This window comes from Macaca mulatta, chromosome 6, assembly GCF_049350105.2.
Source record: "Macaca mulatta isolate MMU2019108-1 chromosome 6, T2T-MMU8v2.0, whole genome shotgun sequence".
NCBI classification, from domain to species: Eukaryota; Metazoa; Chordata; class Mammalia; order Primates; family Cercopithecidae; genus Macaca; species Macaca mulatta.
Genome location: NC_133411.1, coordinates 87,785,631 through 87,802,596, shown reverse-complemented (window position 1 = coordinate 87,802,596; position 16,966 = coordinate 87,785,631). Strand labels below are relative to the sequence as shown.

The 16,966-nt window shown below is 36.9% G+C and overlaps 1 protein-coding gene across 27 annotated transcripts in view; it reads left to right on the top strand.

The window, feature by feature from the left end:
* Positions 1-16,966, top strand: part of SSBP2 (single stranded DNA binding protein 2) — a 329,142-nt gene that overhangs the window by 260,661 nt on the left and 51,515 nt on the right. For all 27 annotated transcript variants that reach the window (XR_013418085.1, XR_013418084.1, NM_001260682.1 and 24 more), the window contains 3 exon segments: positions 39-98; positions 14,563-14,629; positions 15,356-15,426. Coding sequence is in view for 25 of the 27 variants with exons in the window: in NM_001260682.1 (NP_001247611.1) it covers positions 39-98; positions 14,563-14,629; positions 15,356-15,426 (198 nt within the window). In the remaining 2 variants the exon portion in view is untranslated.

The following is a 16,966-nucleotide window of genomic DNA, read 5'->3' as shown; positions in this document are numbered from 1 at the left end:
TTTTTTGTTTTGTTTATTTGTTTGTTTTACTTCAATAGCCTTTTATGTCACCTCGGTACCCTGGAGGTCCAAGGCCCCCATTGAGGATACCTAATCAGGTAAGATTTATGTGCTATTTAAGTTTTTTGTAAGAATCAAAGATCTTGAAAATGTCACATATGTTTATCATCCTATAAAAATACAAAATTTTCCTTTTTCTGTCCCATTTAATGCTATTTCTAGTCATATATCATCTGCTTCAAGGGTTGGCAAACTACAGCTCATAAGCTAGCTATTTTTTGTAAATAAAGTTTTACTGGAAAACATCCACACAGATCCATTTATGTATTGTCTGTGACTACTTTTACACTACAATACAGATTTAAGTGGTCATGGCAGAGACCATATGTAGCCGGCAACCCTAAAATATTTACTATTTGGATCTTTATAGAAAAATGTTTGCCCATTCTTGGAGTCTACCTTACACTTTGAACCTAATTTTAAAAACTTGTACAATTTTGGTAAATGCTGATTATCCTCCCATTTAAAGAATGGCAATAAAATTTTCCATGAACATACTTTTGTTTACTTTCATATAATATAGTTTCAATATCATGACTCTAGCATTCATATAAATTTTACCCAATTATAATGGCAGATTAAGCAAATAGCTGCTTCTGGAAGAGATAGATCTGTTAATAAATAAATATTTAACAATAAAAATCTTCCAACATTTTAATCTACAAGAGCTCTAAAATTTCATAATGTTTTGTTCTCAAATAGCTTTTTTTAAAAAATATCATAAGTATTTACTTACTGAAGAGAATAAAATACAATTTTTACTCACAAAGAGTTTGTAGTTTAGTTTTAGGATATAGGCACTGTGCATGTATATAACCCGAGAAGAAATTAAATGCTTAACACTATGGAATACTTGTGTCAAGATAATTGTCTTGTCACTTTCTCTGATTCTGTTATTTGTATACCTAGCTTTATCCTATGTTTAAAGTAAACCCTGTTATTACAGTAAGTTCTCTTTTTCATTCATATTCTGTTTCCATTTCCACTTTCTTCCCTACCAAAAATGGAACAAGAAAGTTAAAATTACTAATTTGCTTGACGGCAGCAGAATTCTGCTTCTCCTCTCCTAACTCTTACTGAAATTATGCTGTCTTTGAGGTGTCTCAATCTGCTGGTGCTCTCTGCTTGTAGTGCACAGCAGAAAGTGCCAGCACCCAGATTCACCCCCAGGGGAGAACTTTCAGTAGGAAGCAGTGCTGGGTCATCTCATGATGACAGTGCTTGGCAGTCCTCCTCACATTAGCAGCTGGAGCATTTTTCTCCTATAGAGTGAATCTGCATTCAGTACGCCGGGCCAGGGGAAGATGGCATGAAATAGGAAAGGGAAGTGCACAGATGCCAAGTGTTACAACATATGGGAATTTTATTTTCTCTGTGGGTAAACCTGTATATATTGACAGTCAGATCTACTTATATAGGTGCCTGAGTCTTTTAAATTTCTTTTTAAAGAAATGTGCATCTCTTATTGGAGGCTTCATGGCTTTTTAGACATTCCATCCATAGCTTTGTATATTATATAAGTCTAGGAAGTTCCCAAAAATCTGAATTGGGAAAATGTGAAATTGTAGTATAAGTGTGTTATTAGAATTTTCGACCTCATATATTATATATCAATGATGAAAATGTGACAAAATTATTAGAATTGCATTCAAGTGACGTTATTGAAATGCCTGCCATATATAATAAGATACTATCCTAGGTTCCATATCCTAGGTTCCGTAGAGACTAACAAAATAAACACTTTCAGGATGAGGTTGGTGGTGGGACGGTGAAATTGTAAACCAATCTAGGTTGACAAATTTTAAGAACAGGTATTTAATGTCTTTGAGTTTTTAAAAGAGACAATTAAAAAGTTAAAGATAGGCCAGGCGCGGTGGCTCACGCCTGTAATCCCAGCACTTTGGGAAGCCGAGGCAGGTGGATCACGAGGTCAGGAGATAGAGACCATCCTGGCTAACATGGTGAAACCCCGTCTCTACTAAAAATACAAAAAACTAGCCGGGCGCCTGTAGTCCCAGCTACTCGGGAGGCTGAGGCAGGAGAATGGCGTGAACCTGGGAGGCGGAGCTTGCAGTGAGCTGAGATCCGGCCACTGCACTCCAGCCTGGGCGACAGAGCGAGACTCCGTCTCAAAAAAAAAAAAGAAAAAAGTCAAAGATAATAGAAAGTTTTTATATAGGCTCTCTTTCCTCAAGAATTGTAAGCAGTCTTTACCAAAATGTATTTTAAAACAATTGTACTCTTCTTTCAGGGATTCTTTTTGTCCATTCCCACCACCACTCCAATGTACACACGTACATACAGATTTAGTTAAGCTTCATTAATTCAAACAGCTATCATCCAAACTTATAATAATTTATCCTATTTTTTAAAAAAAGAGTTGTGTTAATAATATAAATAATATTGTTTTAGGAAATGTTTAACTTAGTTAGGAACATGAGCTTTTCAAGCATAAAACACGGTTTCTCAATTTTGTTATGTAGTCATTAAGGTAGAATGGGCAAAACTATTTTTGGTGACTAATTGGAATGATGTAGATAAAAACACAAATGTGGCCAGGCATGGTAGCTCACATCTGTAATCCCAGCACTTCAGGAGGCTGAAGCAGGAGAATCACCTGAGCCCAGGAGGTTGCGATCAGCCTGGGCAACATAGGAAGACCTGGTCTCTAAAAAATAAACAAATAATAAAATTTTAAAATCCACAACTGTGTTTATTTTTTCATTTGGTTTTCATGTTAATGGGTCGTAAACTAATGAAATTATGCTTTATTAAGAGTTTGTATCTAAGGAAACAGAAATAGTAACCTCTTCAGTAGTGTTGACTAATCATTTTGTATATGTAAAAGACATCTCTTTAATAAACCGATTTTACTCAACTTGTAATTACTAATGATTAGACTACAGATTTAAATTTGAGTTCCCCTGAAACCATGTTTATAGTTCTGGATTAAATCCATAAGGGTGTATATTCTTTGTACATGTATAGTACCATGTATTGGAATATGGTATAATGTCATTATGTTGTAAAAATATAGAAAGGGGTAATAATGTCTAAAATGATGAAAGGAAAATAAACTTACAAAACTGTGCATTGTAGCAGAGGATAAATATATGTGACAAAACATGAAACATACAAGTTAAATCTACAAAATATATTTGACTATACATTTTACATTGGAATTGGTTCAACTCGCAGAACGGGTCTTTGGTATTGAAGCATCTATAACCTGGAACAGAGCAAGTCTTTATCCTTCTCATGGATAAAATATCCAATCAGAAAAATTCACAGTACTCATTCAACACTATCTTGAGGAATTCAAGACAGCCAGAAATACAGATAATGTTAATCATATGAGTGACACCAAAAATAATTTAACTATTGATCTATTGATCCTATAGGATTTAGAAACTTTATCCTCTGTTTCTTAAGATTCCTGAAACACTGTCAACAGATATATGGAATTAAAAACATTGTTAATTCTGTTGTCCATTTTGTACTCTAAAGTTAAATTTGGTGTTTTAAGAAAAGAACACACTACATCTGACCATTCTACTGAAATCTTCAGATATTTGTCCAATAATAGATGAGTGGTTAAATAAATTATGGTATACTGAAATGATGAAATATTTTGTACATATTAAAAATCATGTTATAGAATTAAATTTATTGAGACGATAAAATGTTGTACCTGTTCAATATGTTAGTGATTAATGATTAAAAGCATAAAGTAGCCTCTTTGGCCAGTTTAGAATACCCCTTTCTATCATTGGGAGCTCCTTATTTTTTGTTTTTAATGATAATTACACTAATATATTTAAATTATTATTTCAAATCCTACAAGGCAAGATTAAAATATATTCTTTTCTTATAACTTTGAATTTTTAGTTTATCCTGGGATATATATCTTTTTCTAGTTATGTTCTACCTTTGTAGGGAAAGAAAATTAACAAATTTATTCTTATCCTTCTCAAACCAAGAAAATTTTGCATAGTGAATCCTATTCAGTCTTACCCAATTTAAGTTACAGCTTTATGGAGGTGTTATGATACAATTAAATTATAGTTTTATGGAGGCTTTTGATACAATGTTCACTTCTTTTGCCAAAACATACCTCATTATCTTATAGTCATTTCATCATAGATATACCCTTTTTGGGTAAGTCTAAATACATAGAATACATTGCCATGTATTTGGATAGAAACTTCACAGGGCTATCCAAAATCACTCTCCAAAATATTGAATCATTCAACAGATACTTGTGGAGGTTTACTGTGTCCCAGGTACCATTCTAGATGTGGGAGATACACTGGTGAACAAACTAATGAAAATCTGTCTTGTGGAACTGACATTCTAATGCGGCACTGCCCAATAGAACTTTCTGGGATGATGGAAATATTTTATACCTGCATTTATCATATGCAGTAATTTTAGTACTTTGAGCACTTGAGATAGGACTGGTGTGAGTGAAGAACTAAATTTTTAAGTAAATTAATTTTAATTAAATTTAAATAGCTGCATGTGGTAAAGGGCTATTAATTTGAACAGCACAGTTGCAGTTGTTGAAATATAGAAAAAAGAAAAGTATAAGTGTGTGTGTATATATATACACACATATATATATGTCAAATGGTGAGTTGTGTTATAGAGACAAACATCTGCCTACACTAAATTTAATATCTTTTGTGTTAATATTGTTGTTTTAGAGGAATAAAATGACAGTGATGTTGAAAGGACCTAAATGCGTCCAGCATCTTAGGTTCAAAAAGTCAGCAATGTATAACTTTGAACAAGTAGCTTAGACTTTCTGGGTTTTGGTTTTCTTACCTGTAAAATAGGAGTGGATGTGGGTATTTCTAAAGTCTCTTCTAGTTCTGATATTTATTGATTAAATGATTCTCCTCCATTTTATATCATCACGGGCCCATAAAGAATTTGTTACATCAAAATTGTTACTAAATTAAAGCTTAAAGCTTTGAGAAATTCACCATTTTTTCATCATCAGTGAGCATTTAGTCTCCATGAGTAAACTATATAATGGTAGTCAAGGAGATACACAGGCATACCTCATTTTACTATGCTTCACAGATACGTTTTTTACAAATTAAGTTTTATGGCACCCCTGCATTGAGCAAGTCAGTAAGTGCCATTTAGCCAACAACATGTGCTCACTTTGTGTCTCTGTGTCACATTTTGGTAATTCTCATAATATTAAAATTTTTTCATTATATCTCTTAACAGTGATCACTGATTTTGATGTGACTATTGTGATTGTTTTGGGGTGCCACAAACCATGCCCATACAAGACAGTGAACTTAATTCATAATTCTGTATGTTCTGAGTGCTCCACCGACCAACCACTCCCTGATCACTATTCCTCTCCTTGACTTCCCTATTCCCTGAGACACAACAGTATTGAAATCAGGCCAGCTGATAACCCTAAAATGGCCTCTAAGTGTTCAAGTGAAAAGAAGAGTCGCACATCACTCACTTTAAATCAGAAGCTAAAAATGATTACATTTAGTGGCCGGGCGCGGTGGCTCAAGCCTGTAATCCCAGCACTTTGGGAGGCTGAGACGGGTGGATCACGAGGTCAGGAGATCGAGACCATCCTGGCGAACACCGTGAAACCCCGTCTCTACTAAAAAATACAAAAAACTAGCCGGGCGAGGTGGCGGGCACCTGTAGTCCCAGCTACTCGGGAGGCTGAGGCAGGAGAATGGCGTAAACCTGGGAGGTGGAGCTTGCAGTGAGCTGAGATCCGGCCACTGCACTCCAGCCCGGGCTACAAAGCGAGACTCCGTCTCAAAAAAAAAAAAAAAAAAAGATTACATTTAGTGAGGAAGGCAGTCAAAAGCCGAGATAAGCCAAAAGCTAGGCCTCTTGTGCCAAACAGCCATGTTAGGAATGCAAAGGAAAAGTTCTTGAAAGAATGGAAAGTGCTACTCCAGTGAACACAGAAATGATAAGAAAGCAAAACAACCTTATTGCTGAGAGAAGAAAGTTTTTATGGTCTGAATAGAAGATAAAACCAGCCACAATATTCCCTTAAGCCAAATCCTAACCCAGAGTAAGGTCTTTAGTCTCTTCCATTCTGTGAAGACTGAGAGAGCTGAGAAAGCTGCAGAAGAAAAGCCTGAAGCAGGCAGGCTGAGATTTGTTCATGAAGTTTAGGAAAGAAGTTGTCTCCAGAACACATACGTGCAAGGTGAAGCTGCAAGTGCTGATGATTCTACTGCAGAAAGTAACCCAGAAAATCTAGCTAAGATAATTGAGGAAGATGACTATACTAAACTGTTGGAACAAGATGCCATCTAGAACTTTCATAGCCATACTCAGTCAATGCCTTCCTTTAGGGCTTTAAAGGACAGGCTGATTCTCTTATTAGGGGGTAATATAACTGCTAACTTTAAGTTGAAGCCAGTGCTCATGTACCATTCTGAAAAATCCTTGGTCCCTTAAAACTTACTAAATCTGGCCAGGTGCAGTGGCTCACACTCGTAATCCCAGCACTCTGGGAGGCTGAGGCACATGGATAACTTGAGATCAAGAGTTCAAGACCAGCCTGGCCAACATGGTGAAACCCCATCTCTACCAAAAAGTACAGAAGATTAGCTGGGCTTGGTGGCACACACCTGTAGTCCCAGCTACTCAGGAGACTGAGGTGGGAGAATTGCTTGAACTCAAGAGGCAGAGGTTGCAGTGAGCCAAGATTGCACCACTGCACCCCAGCCTGGGCAACAGAGTGAGACCCTGTCTCAAAAAAAAATTTATACTAAATCTACTCTGCCTGTCCTTTATAAATGGAACAACAAAGCCTGAATGATAGTGCATCTGTTTTACAGCATGATTTACTGACTATTTTAAGCCCAGTGTTGAGACCTCCTACTCAGAGAAAAAGATTCCTTTCTTTTTTACTGCTCCTTGACAACACATCTTATACCCAAGAGCTCTGATGCAGTTGTCCAAGATTAATTTTGTTTTCATTAATGTTGTTTTCATTAATCTTGGACAACTGCATCAGAGTTCTCCAGTATAAGGTAACATAGCATCCATTCTGCAGCCTACGAATCAAGGAGTAATTTTACTTTCAGTTTTTGTTTGTTTTTTTTTTTTTTTTTTGAGATTTAGTTTTGTTCTGGTCACTCAGGCTGGCGTGCAGTGGCGCAATCTAGGCTCACTGCAACCTCCACCTCCCAGGTTCAAGCGATTCTTCTGCCTTAGCCTCCCCGGTAGCTGGGATTACAAGCGCCCACCATCACGCCCAGCTAATTTTTGTATTTTTAGTAGAGACAGGGTTTCATCGTGTTGGCCAGGCTCATCTTGAACTCCTGACTTCAGGTGATCCACCCGCCTTGGTCTCCCAAAATGTTGGGATTACAGGCGTGAGCCACTGCACCCATCCAGTTCTTATTATTTAAGAAATATATTCCATAAAGCTGTAGTTGCCATCTGTAGTGATTTCTTTGATGAATCTGGGGAAAGTACATTGAAAACCTTCTGGAAATAATTCACCATTCTAAATACCATTAAGTCTGTTTGTGATTCATGGAAAGAGGTCAAAATATCAGCATTAACGGGAGTTTGGAAGAAGCTGATTCAAACCCTTCTGGATGACTCTGAGAGGTTCAAGACCTGAGTGAAGGAAGTCACTACAGATGTGGTGAAAACAGAGGGAGAACTAGAATCAGAAGTGGAGCCTGAAGATGTGACTGAATTTCCACATTCTCATAATAAAACTTTAACAGATAAGGAGTGAGTTCTCATGATTGAGCAATAAAAATGGTTTGTTTTTTTTTTTTTTTTTGAGACGGAGTCTGGCTCTGTTGCCCAGTCTGGAGTGCAGTGGCCGGATCTCAGCTCACTGCAAGCTCCACCTCCCGGGTTTACGACATTCTCCTGCCTCAGCCTCCCGAGTAGCTGGGACTACAGGTGCCCGCCACGTCGCCCGGCTAGTTTTTTTGCATTTTTTTTTAGTAGAGACGGGGTTTCAACGTGTTAGTCAGGATGATCTCGATCTCCTGACCTCGTGATCCGCCCATCTCGGCCTCCCAAAGTGCTGGGATTACAGGCTTGAGCCACCGCGCCCGGCAAAAATGGTTTGTTGATATGGAATCTATTCTTTCCTGGTAAGGATGCTATGAACACTGCTGAAATGACAACAAAGGATTTAGAATTTTACATAAACTTAGTTTACAAAACAGCTTCAAGGTTTGAGAGTATTGCCTCCAATTTTGAAAGAAGTTCTACCGTGGCATCAAACAGCATCACATGCTACAGAGAAATCAATGCAATAAACATTGTTATCTATTATAAGAAATTGCCACAGCTGGCTGGGCACAGTGGCTCACACCTGTAATCCCAACACTTTGGGAGGCCAAGGCAGGTGGATTGCTTGAGTCCAGAAGTTTGAGACCAGCCTGGACAACATGGTAAAACCCTGTCTCTATAAGAAATTGCCATAGCCATCCCAGCCTTCAGCAAACACCTCCCTTATCAGTCAGCAGCCATCAAGACTTCTACAGGCCAAAAGATTACAGCTAACTGAAGCCTCAGATGATTATTAGCATTTTTTACCAATAAAATAATTTTAAATTCAGGTATATACATTGTGTTTTTAGACATAATGCTATTGTACACTTAATAGACTACAGTATAGTGTAAACAAAACATTCACTCGGAAATCAAAAAATTCATATGACTCACTTAATGTGATATTCACTTTTATTGCAGTGGTCTTGAGCTAAACCAGCAATATCTCTGAGGTGTGCCTGTACATCAGTTCATAAGTGCCTAGAGGGTCTTGCCATTGAAGTTACGATAAATTCTTTTGAACTAAATAATTCTTTTATGAAGCAGGCAGTTCCCACATTTAATTATTTGTTTTAATAAATTTTTATATTATTTCATTTATTTTAAATCCTAGGATTTAAGGCACATCTTTCCGAGCTTTTGCAATATGTTAATCCAATCTCGAGCCCTGACACTGCTACTTGTGAATAGTATAACCATGGAAGACAGAAAATGGTGAAATTAGTGAAAATTAGTGAATGCCTAGTGCTGGTGAAGGGTACTGGTCATGGGGAATGGGAAATGACTGTAGGTGGGCAATGTTCTAACATTAGAAAATGGGCAAATTTTGTGGTATGTAAATCATGCATCAATAAAACCTTTTTAAAAATAGCATAACCATGGACAAATTAACAAATTAGTGACATATTAAACCTTGGTTTTTTATCATTAAAAAGGATGCATAATAACTTTATAAGATTGTTATAAACATTGAAAGAAATACTAAAGGACTTAGCACAATTCCTGGCACAAATGCACTGGCTTACAAGTGTATATTACCATGTATATTTTGTTTTTATTAAGTACCCTCCTCATTAGTGTTATTGTTTTCCTGTGTGTAGATCTTTTATAAAACAAAGAATGCAGCTGGGCACAGTGGCTCACACCTGTAATCCCAGCATTTTGGGCGGGGGCCTGAGGTGGGTGGATCACGTGAGGTCAGGAGTTCAAGACCAGCCTGGTCCAAAATGGTGAAACACTATCTCTACTAAAAATACACAAAGTAGCCGGGCGAGGTAGTGGACGCCTATAATCCCAGCTACTAAGGAGGCTGAGGCAGGAGAATCACTTGAACCTGGGAGGTGCAGGTTGAAGCGAGTGAAGATCACACCACTGCACTCCAGCCTGGGTGACAGAGCGAGACACTGTCTCAAAAACAAAAACAAGAACAAAGAATGCATGCCAAAATTTGTGACTAAACAAATCCGAGTGGGATACCTTTAACGTCATAAATATAGAAATAAGATGTCACAGATGTATACATTTTTCTGATATTAAAGGTTTAAAGAATGCAGTGATTACAACACTGTTGATGCACAAAGCTACTATCCGGTCATCCCAAGGCTGATAAAAATGTTTTAAAAGTTACAGATTTGACTTATTCTAAAAGACAAACAGTGATGAGTAAAGAGTTAAATTTAGATTAAAACACTCATTTTGAAAACCAATTTGATATTGGTTAAGACTTCTGTAAGATTATGTCATATTTTTAAGTGATGAACAGAAACAAGAAAGGGTGGTCAATTGTTCTGATCTTCCAAGATAAGCTAGAAACAGTAAAGTTTTGAAGAAGATGGTTGCCGCCAGTGATAAATCATTATTGTCTATAATGAGACAGAAGTGTCAAAGTTCAGAGTGTATAACTCTAACCATTTGGAGACTTAAGAAAAAGCAAGAATCTGGCCAGACATGGTGGTTTATACCTATAATCCCAGAGCTTTGGGAGGCCAAGGCAGGAGGATCGCTTGAGGCTAGGAGTTCTTCAAGACCAGCCTGAGCAACATAGTGAGACCCCATCTGCATAAAAAAATAAAAATAGGCCAGGTGCGGTGGCTCACGCCTATAATCCCAACACTTTGGGAGGCTGAGACGGGCTGATCCTGAGGTCAAGAGTTTGAGACCAGCCTGGCCAACATGGTGAAACCCCGTCTCTACTAAAAATACAAAAATTATCTGGGCGCAGTGGTGGGCGCCTGTAATATCAGCTATTTGGGAGGCTGAGGCAAGAGAATCGCTTGAACCTGGCAGGTGGAAGTTGCAGTGAGCCGAGATTGCACCACTGCACTCCAGCCTGGGTGACAGAGCAAGACTCTGTCTCGGAAAAAATAAATAAATAAATAAATAAAAATAAAAAATTAGGCGGGTGTGGGGGCATGCATCTGTAGCTCCAGCTGCTCGGGAGGCTGCAGCAGAGGATAGCTTGAGCCCAGGAATTTGTGGCTGCAGTGACCTATGATCATACCACTGCACTGCAGCCTGGGCAGCTGAGGGAGACCTTTCCTCTAAAAAGTAAAAAAAAAAAAAAAAAAAAATTAATTTTTTTAGAAAGCAAGAACTTTAGGTTCACAATTGAATATAATATCGATTAGTCATACATTTTTAGTCCTCCTCCTACATCATTTATTTATAACTTTTGACAGTGTTGGCTACTTTTTCCTTCTTGAAACTCTCCTGGGGCATTCTGAGATGTTGGTCTTAGTCTCGTTGCTAATTTCATGCCTATTCAATTTCAGTTTCTTTTTTTACTTCTTCTTGGTATTTTCAAAGAATTAAATCTTTTATCTTCTTACTTCTCATTCTTTGAACTCTGTTTCATTCTTATGACTTTATCATTAATGATTCCTAAAATTGTCAGTCTAAACCCTATTCCTTTTCCCTTTCCCTCAATATACATTTATTATTCTGTGACAGTAGGCACAGATAGGATCCCTACTTTTGCAGAGTTTACAGTCTGGAGATACAGAGAAGAAAACAAGTAATGGTAGTATTTAAGTTCTATGAAAGTGAGGTATATGATCTTATAAAAACACATAAAAAGCCCTTACCTTCTCTGCATTGCCAGGACATGGCAGGTGTGGGGGATAGGGCGGGGGGTAGCCATGCAGAGATGGCAAGATGAAGTGGCCCGTGTGGTTGGGAGACTGGTTATATTGAACAAATAAATACACTGATTGAATAAATAAGTAATTGTATTGAGGGGTAATAAATAATTAACATAGACCAGGTTTCCCACTATTGAAGAAGAAAATATCTACAAACCTAGAAAGGAAGAAGGCTAAAAATAATCCTGAAGTATCAGATTGGAGTTGTTGAATTGATGTTGGAAAGTATGCATTTATGGTAGATGTATATGCTATACACACACAAATAAATATAGAATTAGTCACAGGTGCGTGTGTGTGCATATATGCATGTACGTATACACCTGCACAGATTTTCAAGCTCGGTGTTTACTGAGAGAGCCTAAAAATGATGCACCCAAGTAACAAGAACACCCTGAGGTGCAAGATCTTTATACCTAAAGGCTGTCCTCCACTAAAAGGAATTAGGGCCTTTTGGGGAAAGGGCTGATTCCAAGGCTAGGTCAGAAGAAGTATGAGGTGAACCTGGAACATCTCATGCCATAAATTAAGGAAAGCTCAAAAATTGATGTGGGTATGTTATAACACACACACCGCACACACACACACACCTGAAAGACTTCTCACTCGCCAAATCTGAGATAATTTGACTGTTGAAATAAATGATGATAGTAATAGATTACAACCCACTGAACAATACAGAAATCTATGACTGAGTAAATAAGTGAATAAATAAGAAAAGCTTTTCCTTACAGCGAAACACCAACTAATAAATATAAAAAGAATGATGGACATGGAATATCTCTGTTTGACAACTATCATAGTGGTTAGTTGTTAGTGGAGGCTACAGCTGATGGGTTGATAAACGATTGATGAGGAATGGAATATTGACAATCTCAGAATAGCTCTTATACTAAAAGTAATCAACTACTGTGTAGAAATCTACAGACAACAACACATTCAGATGATCAAGGTTACCATCACCAGTAGTGGGATAGATCAACATCATTTGCCCTCTGATGTGATACACTGAGAAAGGCATAGCATCATTTCTCTGGTATTCCTGCTAAGAAAATACGACTTGAGTCTAGATCATAAAGAAACATCAGACACCGTGCTGTAGAATTTAAGGCCTGTTCTCTTTAAAATAGTCGAGGACATGATAGGTAGGGATAGAACAGACATAGATAGCAACAATAGGAATTATTCCTGCTTAGAAGAACATGAAGAGACAGGACAACTAAATATAACATGTCTTCCATGATGTTCTGGTACCAGAAAGAATAAAGAAATATTATTGAGACAAATGGCAAAATTAAATGAGGTCTTGGACTTGGAGCGTAGTGTTGCTATCAATGTTGATTTCCTGACTTAAAAGGCTGTATGGTGGTTATGTAGGAAATATTCTTCTTGGGGGAACTATACTTTGCAGTATTTAGGGGTAATGAGGTATCATGTCTTCAGCTTGCTCTTAAGTAGTTCTGAAAAAGATTTATGATAATAGGTATATATTTATAGAGAGAAAGAAAGGGAAAAAGGCTGATAAGGCAAATACAGTAAAAAATGTTAACAGTTGGCAATCTGAGTCAAGGTATTTGGAAATTCTTTGTACAGTTTCTGGAAGTTTGAAATTATACATGTGAAATTACACATGCATGCACACACGCATATGTATACACACACATATATACACACACAATCTGGGATTATTTCTTTGTATGTATGTGTATACACACACAATTATTCAATCAGCGTATGTATTTGTTCAATGTAACTTGCGTATGTATATATACACACACACAAATGGAAGGAGGACTTATGTCAGATTGAGGCTACAGGGAATAATTTTGTTAGGAAGTGATCCCTAAACTGAGATCTAAACAGTGTCAACAATAACTACTTAAGGGTCTGTAAGCTTCCTGAGAGGACAGATTTTTTTCAGTTTAGTTTTTATTTTGTCTTGTTTTTAGTGGTTGGCATTTAAACATTGTTGACTGAATGCGTGAATAGGAAAAAAAAACTGAAAGAAGTTTGGTATGACTGGAAGTTAGAACGTGAGTGGGGTAGTGGCAAGAAATTAGGCTGGAGAGGTAATCCGGGAACAGACAATGTAGTAGGATCTCAAGAAATATGTATTTGGTGTGCTTATAAACAAAAATTTTGAAAAATTACCCAAATGGCTTGGGAAATGGAAGCTATCTACTTCATCCCAAGTGATAACAAGTTAGGAAACAGTTCTGATCTGGCCATGTAAATTATTTAGTGTTAAATTTCTTTTGAAATAGCCGAATATGTTAACTAATTAGATAGAACTTTCATGCTTTAAGTTAAATTAGTGAATTTTTATGGAAATTCTCACCAGTTGTCAGGATTTTTCATATATGTGTATGCTTATATACTTAAGATCAGTAGGTTTAAATCATTTATACCTTAATCCAGCTTTAAGTGCTGCTGAGACAACTGTTAGAAACTTATGGTTCAGTATATATTCCAGGAAACAAACCCTGTTAAGTTCATATCTACCTTTGTCAGTTCTACTTTCCTTTTTCCATATACCCAAATTGCTTAATTTATTTGTATTTTAAGTATTATTTCAATAAATAATTTATTAGGGAAAATGTGACTACAAAACAATTTTCAATGGTCCCTTTGCATTTTTGTCTTGCTGCTATGTAATCTCAAATGACTAAGATATTCTGTAGAAATAGGGAATTTACATGTAAGAAGGAAAATTTAGTTATTTCAGTATTCTTAGTAAATTAATTTTTGGAAAAGGCATAATACTTCTCAACAAGAAATAGGACAGTTTTTGCATAGATTTTTACTCCCTCAAAATACTTGTTTTATTTGTCGCAAAATTGGACAAAGTAGAATCTTTTTAGAATTAAGAACTTATTTAAGGTACATAAACCTGCAAAACTCATAAATGAATGTGAAATATAAGAAATCTTGAGAAATGCTCAAATGCATTCTTGCAATTATCATATAAGCATTTAAAAGGAAATTGTTAAAGCACTTATTTTATAAATACTTACAATATTGCTCTTTATTTTTCTTAATAAATTGCTAGGCGCTTGGAGGTGTCCCAGGAAGTCAGCCATTACTCCCCAGTGGAATGGATCCAACTCGACAACAAGGTGACTACTCTAAAGTAAAAGGGAAATTGATGTGCAGAACCATAGAGGAAATTCTTTTATCTCTTAAGGAAAATTGTATTTGTATAAGTAAATCTCCTATAGTTATACCAGTTGCGTTTTTCTAGGTAACATGGCCAAATGATTTATATTTCCAGCTCACTTAATTATGCATGATAGTGAGGGTAGTGATAACATAAGAAAAAGAATACGTGAAGATCCCAAAATCCATATTTTAATTAATAATTCTAAAACCTTTTATATAACATCTAACAAATAGGAAGCTAAGTGATAATATCACTTATTATTTCTTTTGCCTTTTTCAGATACAGGCTTTAGCCCATCTAAAAGATGAGCAGAAGGAAAGAAGGTGCTAAGCAGCAAGGGGCTTGATTAGTTTAACAATCTCAATAATCAAATCCTTCCAGAGATACTTAGGAACCACAGATATGTAATGCTCTATCGTACTGTTCCATGGAAAGAGGAGCAAATGGTGTTAGAGAATTAATTCACCACAGAATAGGGAGAAAATTTCAGTCAAGACATTAATAGAGAGTGTGGGTAGGTAGTGGTAAGAGGTGGAAAAGTGGTCTGGAAGGCAAGGTAAGATGGTGTCAGTACTCAGACACTTGGTAAATGAGACAATAACACCCAGGAGGGAGGAAGCCGCTAGCCTGTGGTTTAGTAGTCATGCTCATTACTTGGCTAATATCTTCATACTTTTTTTAGGACATCCAAATATGGGTGGGCCAATGCAGAGAATGACTCCTCCAAGAGGAATGGTGCCCTTAGGACCACAGGTAAATAATCAGTGCATATTTACAATAGCAAAGACATGGAACCAACCCAAATGCCCATCAATGATAGACTGGGTAAAGAAAATGTGGTACATGTATACCATGGAATACCATGCAGCCATAAAAAGGAATGCGATTATGTCCTTTGCAGGGACATGGATGAAGCTGGAAGCCATAATCCTCAGCAAACTAAAACAGAAACAGGAAACCAAGCACTGCATGTTCTCACAACAAGAACACATGGACACAGGGAGGGGAACAACACACACCAGGGCCAGTCAGGAGGGTGGAAAGCAAGGGGAAGGAGTGCATTAGGACAAATCACTGATGCATGCAGGGCTTAAAACCTAGATGACAGGTTAATAGGTGCAGCAAACTACCATGGTGTACATATACCTATGTAACAAACCTACACATTCTGCACTTGTATCCCGAAACTTAAAGTAAAATAAATAAATAAATAATAAAACTGAACACTGAAAAAAAAAAATTAGTGCAGAAACCTAGATGCTGAGCTTCTTGCTCCTTCATATATGTAAACAAACTATGTTATTTGCTGGCTATGAGAATATGCATTATAGGCTTCATATAACATAGTTGTTAGACTCATGAGGACATAACATTTGTGACATGCCAAATCGATATAACAGCAAACCATACTTTAACAGCGTGCTATCATTTAAGCCTTTAATTTATTTGAGAAAATACACTGTATGGAAATACATTATAATAATTACTATTCAAAAGGTAACTGTTACCCTTTTCTTAGTTATGCTGGGGAGATGGTCAAGTTAAATAAAACCCAGTTGGCTGGGTGCAGTGGCTCACGCCTATAATCCCAGCACTTTGGGAGGCCGAGGCAGGCGGATCACTTGAGGTCAGGAGTTTGAGACCAGCCTGGCCAACATGGTGAAACCCCGTCTCTACAAAAAATACAAAAAGTAAGCCAGGCGAGGTGGCAGGTGACTGTAATCCCAGCTACTCGGGAGGCTGAGACAGGAGAATCGCTTAAACCTGGGAGGCGGAGTTTGCAGTCAGCAGAGATTGCGCCATTGCACTCCAGCCTGGGGAACAATAGCAAAAACTCAATCTCAAAATAATAATAATAAAAATAATACATAAATAAATAAAACCCAGTTGATTGAAAATATTAAAGAATAAGTATAAAATATATTTCCATAAATCCTAAAGATTGTCATTGACAATTTATTCTGTACAACCATTTCATTATAGAATGGGAAAACAGTAGAAAACCACTTAGAAATAAACATTAAAATGGGTCTTACTGAACAAGCATAATACTATCAGTATATATCAGATGTTAGATGACTTCTCTATAAAATTTCCCAGAAGTATACACTGAGGTTGAACCTGTTCTAGCTGTTGGTGACATTTTAAGCATGCTGTTCCAGGATATCATGCATTTTAGCTAAAACATCCTTTTGTCTCTCTCAGGAAAATTGCTTGGGGTAGAAATTAATTTTATAATGTCATTTTTCAAAGAAACTAATTTAAAATCCAGAATTTTAAATTTCTACCTCGT